General features: G+C 38.2%; 1 protein-coding gene across 1 annotated transcript in view; it reads left to right on the forward strand.

The window, feature by feature from the left end:
- LOC114031542 (mu-type opioid receptor) overlaps nt 1-9,468 on the forward strand; it is a 45,354-nt gene extending 35,886 nt beyond the window's left edge. The window contains exons 2-3 of the mRNA XM_027846681.1: nt 4,759-5,111; nt 8,942-9,468. Of these exons, the coding sequence (XP_027702482.1) occupies nt 4,759-5,111; nt 8,942-9,468 (880 nt within the window). The remainder of the gene's footprint in view (nt 1-4,758; nt 5,112-8,941) is intronic.
- Nucleotides 9,469-16,716: the final 7,248 nt, after the last annotated feature.

Genomic DNA, 16,716 nt, shown 5'->3' on the forward strand with positions numbered 1-16,716 from the left:
TAATAGGAAAGTTGAGGAAAAGGTATTAAGTTCTGTTTTTTAGTTTGAGAAGCCTAAGAAGAATCCAGTTTGAGATATCTAAAAGGCAGTAGGTGATATGGTACTGGTTGCTAAGGAGAAAGATTAGGGATAGATTCATGGATTTAGGAATCAATAATCTGCACTGAAATGAGTTGAACCGTGGGAGTTGATGAGGTCATCAATCAATGTAGTATCAAATAGAAAAGAAAAAGGGCTCAAGCCAGAGCCTTAGGGCCAAAGGTCCTTATCAGCTCAAAGTTTATAATCCCAGAGTCTATGATAACATCCATGGTTAATGAATATGACCAGGATAAAGACCAAGAAAAGGAGGCTCAGGAGAGGTAAGAGAAGGAGGAGAAAAAAAAAGAAGTAGGAGGAGAACTAGGAGAGAATATTGTCCCAAAAAACTAGAGAGAGAAGAGTATCCAGTAGGAGAAGGTGACCAATAGTGTCAAAGGTTGCAAAGAAGTCAAGAAGTAGGGGGCAATTAAGTGGTCACTGGTAACTTTGTTTAGAGCCATTTTTTTTTAGGTATTTGGAGGGCTTTGGGAGAGAGCTCAAGACAGTCACTGCTTTCCCTCCGCCATCTTGGCTCCGCCCCAACTGGTAACTTTGGAATGAGGAATTTCAGTTGAACGATGCATTACATCCCTCAGAAGGTAGTGCCATAGATAGAACTCTGAACCTGGAGACAGGAAGACCTGACTTCAAATCCAAACTCAGATGCTTCATAGCTGTGTGACCCTGGGCAAGCCACTTAACCTCTGTTTGCCTCAGTTTCCTCAACTATAAAGTGGGGGTACTAATACCTCACGGGGTTGCTGTGAGGGAGAAATAAAATTATACTTGTAAAATGCTTTGCAAACCTTAAAGTACTATATGGATGCTAGCTACTATTACTATTATTGTGAGAGAACATCTGTTGAAGCTGCAAAGCACCATGTAAATGACAGTTATTGTTATTATCACTACAATTGGCGGGGTGGAGGTGAATAGACCTGCGGTTTCATTGGTATAATTCCCTATCAGAGAGGGTTGACACATATTCTGCAATTTATGATCTTAGAGATTTACTTAGGAGCATTGAGATATTAAATTACTTACTCAGGTTTGCACAGCCAGTACATGTTTGAGAAAAGCCTTTAAACAAAGTCTTCCTAGCTCCAAAGCCCACTCATTATCCATTTAATGTTATTATTATTATTATTATTATTATTATTATTTTTACAAGAACCAGTCTGATCACTTACAATCAAACATGTGCATATAAAGTCAGCCTTTCATATCAATTTGTTGATTAACTATTTATGTAATATGCTCTAAAATGTGTCCCATCATCTAACACAGTCCCCAAAATTCTGACCATTGGACTCATTCTTAGAGTTGAGGGACTTTATTAAAAATCAAACTTATTACCCTAGAGAACTACATGATAAGTACACATTAGTGTGAATTAGTTTATCGGTTTACCTCGTCAGTCACCTAACAAGGCTCTTATGAGGATGGAAAACAGACAAGTTAAGCTTTAAAGGGGGTACTATGGGTGAGGAGAAGGAAGGACCATGGACCACTGCCTAAGAGAGAATATTGGAAAATTCTATAATGAGCAGCCCTGAAAGTGCAGAGTACAAAATGAAGACAGGTCATTACCACAAAACAATTTTGTGTAAGGCTGGCCTTAGATTATTTATGGCCACACATTCCAAGGATAGAGACCCAGACTGAGCTCTGGCACTCATCACAGTGCCTGGCACATAGGAAATACTTAGTAAGTGTTTATTAACTGATTGACTGATCAAAGGTCCACATCTGTGACTTTCTATGTCTGCCAGTAACTTGACTCAAAATTGTGAGCTACTCAACATGGTGAAAAATAAGGAAACTCATGTAGATGCCGTGACTACAAGGACAAAGTTACTTAAATTTTTGAGAATAGTACCTATCCTCTGCCAATTTCTAATGATGATATCCTTGATTAGGAACTTGACTGCGGACACATATTACTTTGGGTTTGTGTCAGGACATTGATCTGGACATTATCCAAGTCACAACAGCACCCAAGGGCCCCCACTTTCACTATCAGACTCCTTTCTTGATTTAATGCTTCCCTTCTCTCAAATCTCCATTATATGATCTACAGTGTTGGTTCCCACTCAGTCTACAGTAAGGGACTTCCACTCTTGGCCAAGCATTTCACAATATGAACACATAATTCCATTGTGAACATGTTCATACAACCATGGCAAGACTAGAAATAATTGGAAGAGTCCACTGTTCTGATCAGCTGTGTTTTTATTTTGTTTTGTGATTTGCAAAGTGCTTTACAAATATTATTTCATTTGATTTTCACAACAATCCTAGGAGGTGGGTGCTATTATTATCCCCACCTTTCAGATGAGGAAACTGAGAGAGGTTAAATGATTTTCCCAGACCCATAGTTAATAAGCTAAGGAGTGTCTTTGATAGGGATTCAAACTCAGATCTTTATTAGGCCAAGTTCAGCATTATATCCACTATGCCACCTCATTGCTTATGAGTCTAGGGAAGGAGTTGTTGAGGTATACACCCTACCCTCCCAAGGCCTGCTTAATAAGCCTCAGAGAATTAGAAAGACTGAATCTCTGAAGCACGACTGATTATATTTCAGCTATGTAGACAAAGACCAGTGACTCAATTTGTGAGTAATTGAGAGAAGAAAAAAAAACTTGAGTTACTTCTGAAAAGAGCTGTTTGGCTTTAAATGAAAAAAAATTAAGCAATGCCTTAGTTATTTTTTAATACCAATCAGGATAATTTCAGCAGATAAATGTGCAATTTTCTTTGCATGACACAGAGGACGAAGAACCTAATTTTGTTCAACTTCATCTCAGTGAAGGAGAAAATGATTTTTAAAAAAAATTAAATAACTATGCAGCAAGAAGCACTGAATTCCAAGATAAGAGAACAGGCTAAGATGTGTTGCGATGAGTCACCAAGCTGACAGTGAAGGAGCTGATATTTAACATAAAACACTCTATTATAGATAAAGATAAAGTATAAAATGTAGATTCAGCTTGGTAGAAAAGTGACTAATGCAGCAGGGAAGTCTTCAGACCAGCCGTATCTATAATGAATGGCTACCTAGCAATAGTGTTCTTGTCTCTTCTGCTCAGAAACATCATTAAAACCTGCGTCTGATCAAGGCCAGTGATATCAAAGCTTAAAGCCACACAGACAATTTCTTTTTAACTAAAAAACTCTTCAAAATTGTGTTCCTCATTTGGTTATTTTTTTAAAACCTCAAAGAAATAAAAATGCTCTAGCTAATCAAGTTAAAGACAATTTTACTCCCTAATTTTTCTTTATGAAAGATTAATTTCTGAAGAAATTACCTGAGGTAATGATGAAAGTTTAGATCTCGGGGTCAAAGAAGTCCTGGGTTCTTAACCCATTCGGAAATATACTAGCTATATTACCCTAAGAAGAACCCTTAATCTCTATGTGCTTCAGGCAATTCAATAGGATTTATCTACTAAGTCATGAACAGGTTGGAATGGAGTAAGTTCAAATACCTAGGGAAGCATAGGATCTTTTCCTATTCTAGGAAGTTAGGTGTCACAGAGAATAAGCATTGGACATGGAGTCAGGGAGATTCCAATTCAAATACTGCCTTAGACACTTTCCAGCAGTGGGACACCAGTAGTAACCTCCCTCAGCTTCAGTTTCAACATCTCTACAATAGGGATAATTAACAGCCTCTACTTCACAGAGTTGGGATGAGAATCAAATGAGATAGCGAAAGTAAATCACTTTGCAAACTTTAAAGTGCCATACAAATAATAGCTATTATTGTATTTACATTGGCTTTCCAGTCTAGCTAATCCAAATATTTGCTTCATGGATTCACTATTTTTGTCATAGAATCAGTTCAATACAATTTTTTTTTTCAATATTACCTTACCACTGAAGGTTTTTAGAGGGTTCCTGATAATTAGAACAAAAATCCTAGGGGAAGAATTCTTACCAAAATTTGGTGAACTTCTGCCAGTGAGATTCAGTTAACGTCATTTAATCTTTCCAGGTAATCTCTGAAATATTTAGATTAGATTACAAACCATGCGTGAGCTTCAGCTGCCTTGTTTTATCCATAACTTTATTCTATGCGAAGATATATAAATTTTAAATGTTATATAAGAAAATTATAATTATTAGTCTATGTGTATGAAATAGAATTTTTTACACACACAAACATACATTAGAACAAATCATTAATTCTTTCTAGGCCTCAATTTCTTTATCTGTAAATGAAAGCATTAGGCCAGATTATCTCTAAGGTCCCCCCTAGATCTAAGATTCTTGAGTCTATCAGCCTATGAAAATGTTATTATAATAATAATAACTAGCATTTATATAGTGCTTTAAGGTTTGTAAAGCACTTTATAGCTGTTTTCTCCTCTGATCCTCACAACAATCCTGGGAGATAAGTGCTATTATTATTCCCATTTTAAAGATGAGGAAGCTGAGGGAGACAGAAGTTAAGTGTCTTGGCCGGGTCCCATAGTAAGAGAGCAAGGCCCGATTCAAATTTAGGTCTTCTTGATTTGAAAACTGACGCTTTGTCCACTAAACCACCTAGCTGCCTTATAACCAAGAATAATGCAAGATGTACTCTTTGCACTTACAATGAAACTAGTTTTTTTGTTCAATTACTTTTGGTTATTTCACTGAATCTATGACAATTCTTCCTTCATCTTCCAGGTACACCAAGATGAAGACAGCCACCAACATCTACATTTTCAATTTAGCCCTCGCAGATGCGCTAGCAACTAGCACACTGCCCTTCCAAAGTGTCAACTACTTGATGGGCACCTGGCCCTTTGGCACAATCCTTTGCAAGATTGTAATCTCCATAGACTACTATAACATGTTCACCAGCATCTTTACTCTCTGCACTATGAGTGTCGATCGCTACATCGCCGTCTGCCACCCAGTCAAGGCCCTGGATTTCCGTACTCCTCGAAATGCCAAAATTGTCAATGTCTGCAACTGGATACTTTCCTCAGCCATAGGTCTGCCAGTCATGTTCATGGCAACCACAAAATACAGGCAAGGTTGGTAATGGTTTGGAGGGTGGAGGTGCAATATAAAATGTGGGCAGAGTTGATTAAAGCAGAATTTGGAAGTGGCAACATGCTTTGATCCATGTGTAGTTTTGTGTACTTCCTCTAATTCTCTGATAGGCAAGATGATGTAGAAGAGAGGAGGCCAACCCTGAATTTAGGAAGACTTAGATTTAATCCCTGCCTGTAACATAGGCTAGCTTTGTGACCACAAGGAAGTCACTTAATTTTTCAGTGTCCTAGACAACTCTCTAAGACTCTAATTTACAGATTAATAGCCAACTCGTATTGGCAGAAGAAATGTTCACATCCTTTTTTTTTTTTTCCTGTGCCTATAAAATCAAAGATCCAGCCCAAAGACAGCATTCAAGGGAAATCCAATATTCTAGTAAAACTGTAGCCTGGTTGATAATAGGTCTTCCCTTCTATAGGTTACAACTGATTCATGTTCACCAATCATGAATAATTATTGTCCATGTCCTCCTATAAACCCACTATAGGGGATCCAACCAACGAGCTGGTGGCATTCTCATTTTTGTGATATCATATGGATGTCAATGAAGCACATGGGCCATCAGAATGAGATATCATAGAAATTTATTTACTTCTTGGTTGGCAAGAGTCCAAAAGGGATTTGGGACAAAAGATTTTCTTTAATTTTTTTAAAATCATTGGCATATGAAAAGGTAAATGTGCTTTCTTCATTCCTGAGGATAAACAGGAAATAAACAAGAGAGGGAAAACACTAGAGATAATGGAAAATGTTTTAAGAGGATATTTAGAGAGGATGGAAAAGGCTTCATGTGGATGATGTGATTTAAGCACCCCTTAAAGGAGGCCAGGTAAACCAGTAGATAGAGATGAAGAAGAAAAAAATTCCAGGCATGGGAACAGCCAGAAGAAATGTCCAAAGACAAAAGACGGAGTGTCTTGTTCATGGAACCACAAAGAGGCCAGTGACACTAGATCAAAAAGTACATGGAAGAGAGTAAGGTATAAGTAGATTGGAGAGGTAGGAAGGGTCTAGGTTAAGAGGAGCTTTAAATACCAAATAGAGAAATTTATATTTGATCCTGGAGTTGATAGCGAGCTACTAGAGTTTATTGAATAGACAGGTGATATGGTTAGAACTGTGTTTTAGGAAAATCACTTTGGTGGTTGAATGGAGAATAGACTAAAGTGGGGAGAAATGAGCAGGCAGCCCCACTAGCAGGTTATTGCAACAATCCATGCATCAGGTGACAGAGGGCCTGCACCAGAGTTATGGCAATGAAAGAGGACAGAAGGTAATGAATTTGACAGATGATGCAAAAGTGAATCAACAGATATTAGCAAAAGGTTGGCTATGGTGGGAGGGGAGAGGTAAAAGACGGGAGTTGAGGATGACTCCTAAGAGACTGGGAGAGTAGTGTTGCCCTCTACAGTAATAGGAAGTTGAGAGATAGGATTTAGGGAGAAAAATAATGGGTTCAATTTTAGGCATGTTAAGATTAAAATGTCTACTGGACATCCTGTTTGAGATTTCTAAAAAGGTAGTTGGAGTTGCAAGACTGAAGATCAGCAGAATGATTGGGGCCGTATAGGTAGATTTGAGAACTATCAGCATTGCGATGGCAATTAGATCCATGGAAGCTGTCAAGAGTACCAAGTGAAGTAATATAAAGTGAGAGGAGAAGAAGGCCAAAGCCAGAACTCTGTGAGATACCTATAGTTAGAAGATGTGATTTAGATAAGAATCTAGCAAAGGAGACTTAGGAGTGATCAGTTAGGTAAGAAGAGAGCCAGGAGAGAGTGGTGTCTCAAAAATCTAGAAAGAAGAGAATATCAAGGAGGGAGAGTTTATCAATAGTACCAAAGACTACAGAAAAGTTTAAAAAATGAACACTGAGAAAAGGCCACCAGAAAAAAATTGTTAGTAATTTTGGAGAAAGAAGTTTTGATAGAATAATAAAACTAGAAGCCAGGTCATAAGGGGTCAAGAAGAGAGTGAGAGGAAAGTGGAGGCACCCATTGTAGATAGCTTTTTCAAGAAGTTTAGCCACAAAGGATAGAAGAGATATAGGATGATAGTAAGCAGGATGAAAGGATCAAGGGAGGATTACTTGTCTATCATCAGGGTGATAGAAACATGGGCATGTTTATAGACAGGAGGAAATGAGCCAGTAAATAGGGAAAGATTGAAAATAAGTGATAAAGTGGGAATGACAGAGGGGGAAATCTGTTGGAGCATACCAGATGGAATAGGATCTATTGAGCGGGAAGAGGGGTTAGCCTTGGTAAGGAGTAAAACCACTCAGCGTGTGAGATAGGAAAGGGTAAAGGAGAAGATAATGGCAGAAGACACATGGATGATGTGAGATAGTAGATAGAGGATAAAAAGAGCTCATGGCAAATGACCTCAAGTTTTTTCTGTAAAATACGAGGCAAGCTTCTCAGCTGCGAGTGTGGGGGAGGAAGAAGGGAGTCAAGGGAGGGAGAAAGACTGGAAAGGTTTGGAAGAGCTGCTGTGGAAAGTGGGATAGTGGGATAGTGAGTTATAAGGCAGGTTTTGGCAGCAATGAGAGCTCAGTTGAGGTCGTGTAACATAAATTTGTAGTGGATCAAGTCAGAACACTTTCTCCACTTTCATTAAGTAAAGTGTTGAAGAGTAAAGGTGGTAAATGGTGGAGGTAATCCAAGGCTAAGGCTTGGTAGGACATAACCAGTGACATGATAGGGAGAATAAGGGTTCATTCTTGAAGACCGATTCATTCAAGAATGACCGATAAGAGAGAGTTGAATTGTTTCACCGGTAGGTCAAGATGGAGAACATAAGAGAGAGTGGCCAGTGCAGAGGAGATGGCCTGGTCTTGAGACTTGAGCATTGAGAGATTGATGGTCATGGTGCAGGCAGGAGAGAGGTGAAAAGTTATAAGATTATGGTCAGATAAGGGGATTTCAGAATTCTTGGATGTTAAGGTGGGTAATTTGTAGGTGATGTCAAGATTAATGGTATGACCATCTTTGTGTGTAACAGAAGTTAGGTCATGAGAAATGAGGAATTAAGTGGTTAGGGTGTTTGAGAGAGGGTGAATAGGTATGTTGAAGTCCCCTGGCATGAGGCAAGAGTTGGGAAGGAGAGAGACACTGTGAGCTAAGAAAGGAAAGAGGAAGAGGAGTGGCCTGGAAGTCTGTAGACAACAGGTACCAGGATTTTGATTGATTATGATTGCTAAGAGAAAACAAGAAGGCTCCTATCGATGTTGGCTAGAACCAGGGATGCTGCAAATGTTTAACAACTGGCTCTCAGTGCGAGGACATATTCCACACTTCTAAGTTTCATTTGTATTATTAACATTTTTTCATCACTGTCTTGAGTCTAAAACAATTAATCAAGTCCTGATTTATAGTGTCCTGCTTTTTCCAAAGTACAAATGCTCACATTGAAATTTTACCAATCATTTCATGAGAATGGTAGGAACTAGCTCCAGGACTCCCCTGGCTGGAACCTCTGTGCCAAAATTATGGGAAGACATAAACAAGACTTACACAGGGTTGAGGGGCATGGATGGGTTGGAAGCTGAATCACTGGAGAGAATAGCCGCGTCACTGAGATCACAGATCCTTTGAATATCTAAGAAAAATCATGACATAGACAATTCAAACCAAAACATCTCTCCTGCAATATCCAGATAAGCAAGCCACTTCATTATAATATGTAAGCATAGCCTTAGTTTTTGTTCAAAGGTCCTTAGCCATAAACAGCTGTGGCAATGATTAAAACCAACAAAGAAAGTCAGCAATGCCATTGCTTATTCTTCTTTAAAATTCTTGTGTTCTAGGTTCCATTGATTGCACACTCACATTTTCCCATCCAACTTGGTACTGGGAAAACCTGCTGAAGATCTGTGTTTTCATTTTTGCCTTCATTATGCCCGTCCTCATCATTACTGTGTGTTATGGCCTGATGATCTTACGCCTCAAGAGTGTCCGCATGCTGTCTGGCTCCAAAGAGAAGGATAGAAACCTGAGAAGAATCACCAGAATGGTGTTGGTGGTAGTGGCCGTGTTCATAGTCTGCTGGACCCCCATTCACATCTATGTCATCATCAAAGCCTTGGTCACCATCCCTGAAACTACTTTCCAGACTGTGTCCTGGCACTTCTGCATTGCTCTAGGGTATACAAACAGCTGCCTTAATCCAGTCCTTTATGCATTCCTGGATGAAAACTTCAAGAGATGTTTCAGAGAGTTCTGCATCCCTACTTCCTCCACCATCGAGCAACAAAATTCAACTCGAATTCGCCAAAACACTCGGGACCACCCCTCCACTGCCAACACTGTGGATAGGACTAACCATCAGGTATGACTAGTGGTTGAGAAGTCATCTCCAGAATCACTCATTTCCACTGAGGGTTACTTGAATTTGGAAGTTTCATAATTTACTACTGAGTTCCAATTGTGAAGTTTCAGATGGGGGTCTGAAGTATGTGTGTGTGTGTGTGTGTGTGTGTGTGTGTGTGTGTTGGGGTAAGGTGGTTTATCTTTCCAGACTTAGTAAGTCTATATATGTTCCAAGTATAAACATACTCAAACCACAAAAAAGAAAAGAAAAGAAAAACCTATTAGTAGCTGGAACAATCTTTTTTTTTTTGCTATATCTCAGTCAGTTTCCATTGTATGCTTTTTTTTTTAATCTATGTCATCCTCGTATCACTAGCATAGCTAAGAAAATAGTTCCAATCTAGTGCCTCTTTCCAAATCTCTAATATTAAAATGAGTCTGTATATTTGTGATGTATTGGGAGAGACCTGGACTCAAAGGTTTAAGGAAAAACAAGACACCTTAAACTGTAGCTTTGGCCTTGTTACTGACTAGGTTTAGACGAGGCTATGTCAACACTCTGAGACCCAGTTTCCTCATCTATCAAAGGAGGGGGTTGACCTAGGTGACCTTTAAGCTTTCTTCCAGTTCTGAAATCTTATGAACGTATGTCTCTTTTTCTCAGAACTTGATGAATTTTCATACATGTCTCTGACCATTGTCATTTTCATCTGAAGTCATTCTGACCTCAATACTGTCTTTGGGGCACTGTGTGCTTAGAGAGAGAAAGTATCACCTCCTCAATGTTCTGTCCTTGACACTGTCTTTGGTGGCACTGTGCGCTTAGAGAAAGTATTATCTCCTCACTATTCACACCCAGCCAAAATTGTCAGAATAGGATGCTGCTACTCTCAAAGCCACATTTCACCTATGAATTTGCTACAAAGAGGTATTGATTCCACTTCATGTTAATGACATTAACCAGATCTCAAGGAAATAGAACTTTTGCTCCCAAGAGAGTCTGTAGAATAGACTACTGACCTGCAAAAATGGATGAAAAGGAAGGTGTGTATGTGTTTCAATGTTATTTGTTTCAACTTCTAGTTCAAAAATTAGAAGCTAGATGGGTGGTAGAGGTGACTTGTTTCCAGTATGTCTCCTCTGCCGTTTTCGTATTCTTTTAACAATCTCTTCAACCTAGTTCCTTTTTCTTGGCTGTCTTCTTTTCCAGCTTCCACTGATCCATTCAAAGTATGTCCAGTGTTTTAGGAAAGGGAAAGGGAAAGGAAAGTTTGAATGGACCTTCCAAAACCCAGTATACTGCAGAGATTATTGACCTAGGGTATATGAACTTATTTATGTACACACACATATAAGCATATGCACATATACACATATATATATCACTATACAATAATGTATAAATATGGCATATAAATAAATGTAGTTATTTATTACATGTATATATAACTATATATGGTATATATATATATAAAACTTTAAATATAATTGGCTTCCTTTTTAATCCTGTATATTTTATTTTGTACATTTAAAAACATTACTCTGAGAAGGCATCCATAGGCTTCTCCAGATTGCCAAAGGAGTTCATCTCACACACACACACACACACACACACACACACACACACACTACACACAAAAAGTTAAGAAACCTTACAGTAAAGGTTTATTGTAGAATGTAATTTATATGATTAGGCAGCTAAGTAGTGCTATGGATAAAGCCCAGCGCTTGGAATCTAGACAAACCTGAGTTCAAATCTTCCCTCAGACACTTACTAGCTGTTGTGACCCTAGGCAAGTCACTTGATCACTGTCTGACTCAGTTTCCCCATCAGTAAAATGGGGATAATGATAACATCTCCCTCCCAGAATTGTTGTGCAGATTATTGAAATGATATTTGTAAAGTGATTTACAAACCTTAAGGTACTATATCAATGCTTACTCCTACTATTATGATGATGATCAAACCCCAAGACCCAAATTTAAGCTGATTTATTTCATTCCATTTAAGTGGCATGATGATCACATATTGCAGGCATCAAAGTACTCCATGTTCTGGTCTTTCCCTTCCCTCCTGGTACAAGCTCTGTTTCTATGGAGAGTGAGCTCTTTGATGGAGTGTGGAACTTCACAACTAGGACCGTTTCACATTTCAATCTCAGCTCTGGCTCCCATTCTGTTCTGTGGATCATGCAGCCTGGCTACAGAAGCATTACCTTGGCTCCGGGCAGCAAACAGACTCTCCTTATGCTGACAATGACCTTGGTGTGCCTCTGAACTGAAACATTAATACCGACATGATCCCAGCACTGTGCAGATTAAGGGGGAAAATAAGCTAATTGGAGAAGTTTAGTTCGAGATAACTAAAAGGTCTGCCTTAAAAAAAGAAACCCAATTATGGCTTATCTTCATCATTATCTCTTTGGAATTACAGCAGTGTCAGATACCAGTGAAAACGCATTAGCCCAAGAGTTGGCTGCCTTCCCAAACTGTCCAGCTGGGAGAGTCAGACAGGGGAGGAAGGCCACCAGAAAGCGAGAAAGAAAAATGCAGTAACATTTGCAAGTTCAGAAAAGCCCAAGGCTCCTTCCTCTGATCTCTAGTGAAGTATCATCATTATTAGTACCAACACAATTATACACACGCAATTATTCGGAACAATTCTCTGAGGCTTCAATCCCGGTTAAAGCTACATACCAAAAGAATGTATGATATAAGTAAGATTAAGGTCCTTATATCAGTCATAAGACAACATCATAGAGTACTGTTATCCTCAAAAACAAACAAAAACAATCAGTCAAATCAGTTGATTTAGTCCTCAGAATGAAATATGGAAGCACAATTGCACGCACAAGGAAATGTGGCAGTGAACCTAAATATTTCAGGACACAGAGGAAACAATGGAAAAACAGGCCCCACTTGTTCAAATGGCCAGCCACCTGGCTGCTGAGGCTTTGCACCAGATATCTGGACTCTGAACCAGGAGACCTGCATCTATCATCTACTAGCTATGTGACTTTGGGTAAATCATTTTATTTCTCTAGGACTGTCTCCTCATGTATAAAATGAGATGGTTAGACTATATGATCCTTACAATCACTTTCTAGCTCAAATCCTATAAATTCCCCCTCTGTATTATCTTCTCCAGTCTAAATAACTTCAATGACTTGAGTCTATCTCATATATCCCAAGGCATTCTTCATCTGAGTTTAGCCTCTGGATAATCTCCAAATCCTTGGCACCCCTCTCAGACTGTGAATCCACAGAGCTGGTCGTCATACTCTAATGAGGACATGCCCCAGGCTGAGCACAGTGAACAGATTGCCTCATAGTTTCCCTATGCTATCCCATTTTTGTGTGTTCTAGAATTGCCTACTCTTTTAGCAAATGCTGATTCAGGCACAGCTTATTATCTTTATGATCCTTAGATCTTTATGATGTACTTGCACATAGCCCATCATTTCCCATATGGTATTTGTGCAATTCATCTTTCCCCATAAAATATTACCCCTCACTTGCCCAGCATTGACCTTTGTTCTGCTCCTGAATACTTCTCCCATTGACCGAAAGTATTGAAATTCTAGTTCTTCCTTTGCCCATCATTCTTGCTTCCCTGACACCTCCTTATCAGCCTCCACAGCTTGGTTTCAAGCCAAAGTTTTCTTATTGAATACACTTTAGTTCTATCCTACAGTGGATTTATGAAAATGTTAAACATGATCCCAGGAAAATGATTGATCCTTGTGCAGCACCATTTGATTTCTGAGGTTCAATCATGGAAACAAGGATCCAGTGACAAGTATAAGAAAGAACTATGAGCTAGGGCAGCTGGATGGTTCAGTGGATAGAATTCTGGGCCTGGAGTCTGGAAGACCTGAATTCAAATCCAGCCCCTGACACTTAGCTGTGTGACCCTGAGCAAGTCACTAAACCCTGTTTGCCTCAATTTCTCCACTTGCAAAATAAGCTGGGGAAGAAAATGACAAACCAATCCAGTATCTTTGCAAAAAAAAAATCCCAAAAGGGGTCCCAAAGAGTCAGACACAACTGAAAAATGATTGGAAATAACTAAGACTACAAAGAACTACCAAATTAGATGTTTTGACTAAAATGGATTACTTATTTAAATCAAATTCTTGGCCTTTAGCATCATTTTCCCACTAACTTCACTAGTTATACTAATAGATGGATCAATTTTTTGTTGTTAAACAAAATTTTAGGACCAAGTGCTGAGCTGAGTCAGAACATTTACCTATTTTACAGGCCCAGTTCTATCTCCCAATAGCAGGGTGAGCTTTAGAAAGAAACCTGAAAACTGTGACCAAGTTTTCCTCAACTGTAAAATAAGGGAGTTAGATTAGATCAGGGGTCCTTATCAACTTTTGTGTCATGGACTCCTTTGGAAGTCTGAGGAAGCCTTTGGAATCTTCCTCAGAATACTATTTCCTAATACATAAGAGAAAATACATAAGATTAAAGAGGAAATGAATTATATTAAAGTGCAGTTATCTAAACATTTTTTTTTATTTTTGGTGAGGCAATTGGGGTTAAGTGACTTGCCCAGAGTTACATGGCTAGTAAGTGTTTTGTGTCTGTGGCAGGATTTGAACTCAGGTCCTCCTGGCTCTAGGGCCAGTGCTCTATCCACTGTGCCACCTAGCTGCCCCATCAAAATATCTTTTGAAGAAAGTTTACAGACCTGAGGTTAAGAATTCCTGACTATAATTTATTATGTTTTGCCAAATTCTAATGTCACATTCTATCATGTTTGATTACTAAGTAAATGAATTGATCAACAGGAAGGAAAAAAGGAAGGAAGGAAAGAAGGGAAAGATGGGGGGAGGAAAGAAGGAAAGGAGGGAGGAAAGAAGGAAGGGAGGGAAGGAAGGAAGGAAGGAAGGAAGGAAGGAAGGAAGGAAGGAAGGAAGGAAGGAAGGCAGGAAGGAAGGAAGGAAGGAAGGAAGGACGGAAGGAAAGAAGGAAGGAAGGAAGGAGGTGAGGGAAGGAGGAAATATTTAAGCAATTGCTATATATCAGGCATTAAGCTAAGCACTTTCCAAATATTATTTAATATTAATCCTACAACAACCCTGAGTGTTACTATTATTCCCATTTTAAAGATAAGGAATCTGAGGGATGCAGAGGTTAAGTATTTTGTCAGGGTCACATAACTAGTAAGTGTCCAAGGCCGGATTTAAACACAGGTCTTCCTGAATTCTGCCCCAGTAGTGTATCCACTATGCCACCTAGATGCCTCAAGTCAGAATAAAAGCCTTGATCAAATCCTTTTCCTCAATATACTATTGCTTTTTTTTAACCAATTTAAAAATCTTATAAGCAAATAGTTTGGGGTTTTTTTTTGTTTGTTTATTTTGTTATTTCAATCCCAGGAATAAGACTTTAGAAGACAGAAAAGGCTCTCCGAATTACAATTGACTCGTCCAACTTAGTTCTATCTACAATTAGGAGATGACTTAAAGCAGAGATGAATTTTTAATGGCTACTAGAGTATTTCCATATCCTGGGTCTTTGCTTTCACTAGACATCTGCCAAGGGCTAAATGGTGGAGAAAGACATTTAAAGCCCATGACAAAAGCCCTAAATGAGAATGGCTCAGAAATTGCAGAGCTAGAATATAACACACATTTGATCAACAAGGCCAAAATTTTCATCCCTTCAGTTCTGTAATGTAAAACCATGGTAACAGCTGCTCTCTCTCTCTCTGTCTCTCTCTGTCTCTCTCTGTCTCTCTCTCTCTCTCTCTCTCTGTCTCTCTGTCTCTCTGATTCTCTTTGTCCTTTTTTGTCTCTGTCTCTATTTCTCTCTGTAACTTCTATCTTTCTATCCCTCTTCTCTCTCCTTTCCCTTTCTCCTTCCCTCCGTCCTTCTTCCCTTTTCACCCTCTCTCTTCCTGGTATAATAGTATTAGAGCAAATTTTATTTTAAAATGTATGATGCATCCATGAAGAACAGATTTATATTAGGTATATCTCAAGTTCTGAGTTGAATATAAACAGCACGAAAAGAAAAAAATGTTTATGGGGTCACAGGATTTAAAACAAAATGGTTCTTTGGAGATCATTTACTACAAACCCTACCTTTTACTGATTTAAAAAAAAAAGCAGGCTCAAAGAGCTGACAAGATTTACAAGATTTATTTAATTAGAGTCTTAGGTGGTAATTAATTTTAAGATTAGTCTGGTTTAGATTTAGTAAATTTAGGGGCCTTAGAGTCCAATTAAGTCCAATAAAGTTTTAGTTTAAGGTTTATTTATTCAAGAACCAGTTTTCAAAAGCTTTGGTTCAGTAAGAGTTGTGAAAAATGAAGAGAAAAAGAATATAGAGATAAGACTAAAGACCCAGCAGAGACAAAAGCCCAGTCACAGTGAAGATTCATTAAAGTGAGAATTCCGTTACTATTGTCAACTCCAATTATTGGTCTATGTTAGAAAAAAAAATTTCTCTAAGACAATTCCAAGACTCATGATGGAAAATGCTATTCACATTCCAGAGAAAGAACTATGGAGTCTGAATGTAGATCGAAGAATACTATTTGCTCTCTCTTTTCTTTCTTTTTTTTTTTATATCTTCTTTCTCCTGGTTTCTCCCATCCATTCTAACTCTTCTTAACAACATGACTAATATGAAAATATGTTTAATAGGAATATATATGTAGAGCCTATATCAGATTACACACCATCATGGGGAGAGGGGAGGGGAGGGAGGTGGAGAAAATTTAAAACTCAAAAGCTTATGGAAGTGAATGTTGAAAACTAAAAATAAATAAATGAGTTAAAAATTTCTACTAATATATACATTCATAGGGCTCATCAGTGGATGATATTTTCGTTTCCACAAATGGGGATTTCACACTTTTTAGGAATGTAAAATAAATTGGCATTTATAATTAAGATAGATGATCTAATTTAATTCAATAAATTGTTATTGACAATAAAACTAGAAACAGCTCTGAGAACAAGCTGTTTTTAGCATATATAATATGGAGATTTGAAGACAGTTCCTTCTTTGAGTGTAACATAGGCAGTGTACGGATTGCATTAGTTGCTATAATTTTATCCAGTCATTGTTATGTTTAATATGTGATTCCAGAAACTATTAGTCATAAGGATAAAATATAATAATTGGTTATTATTATTTCTTCAAGGTCCTAATTAAACTGAGGTTTTAATTTTTTTATTTGGTGAAAATTAAGATTTCAGTTGAAATTTTATTTCACCTCTTTTCATTGGCTTCATCAAAAATTGAGGTTTGA

Source organism: Vombatus ursinus, unplaced genomic scaffold (genome assembly GCF_900497805.2).
Source record: "Vombatus ursinus unplaced genomic scaffold, bare-nosed wombat genome assembly UNPS02015175.1, whole genome shotgun sequence".
In the NCBI taxonomy this organism is placed as follows: Eukaryota; Metazoa; Chordata; class Mammalia; order Diprotodontia; family Vombatidae; genus Vombatus; species Vombatus ursinus.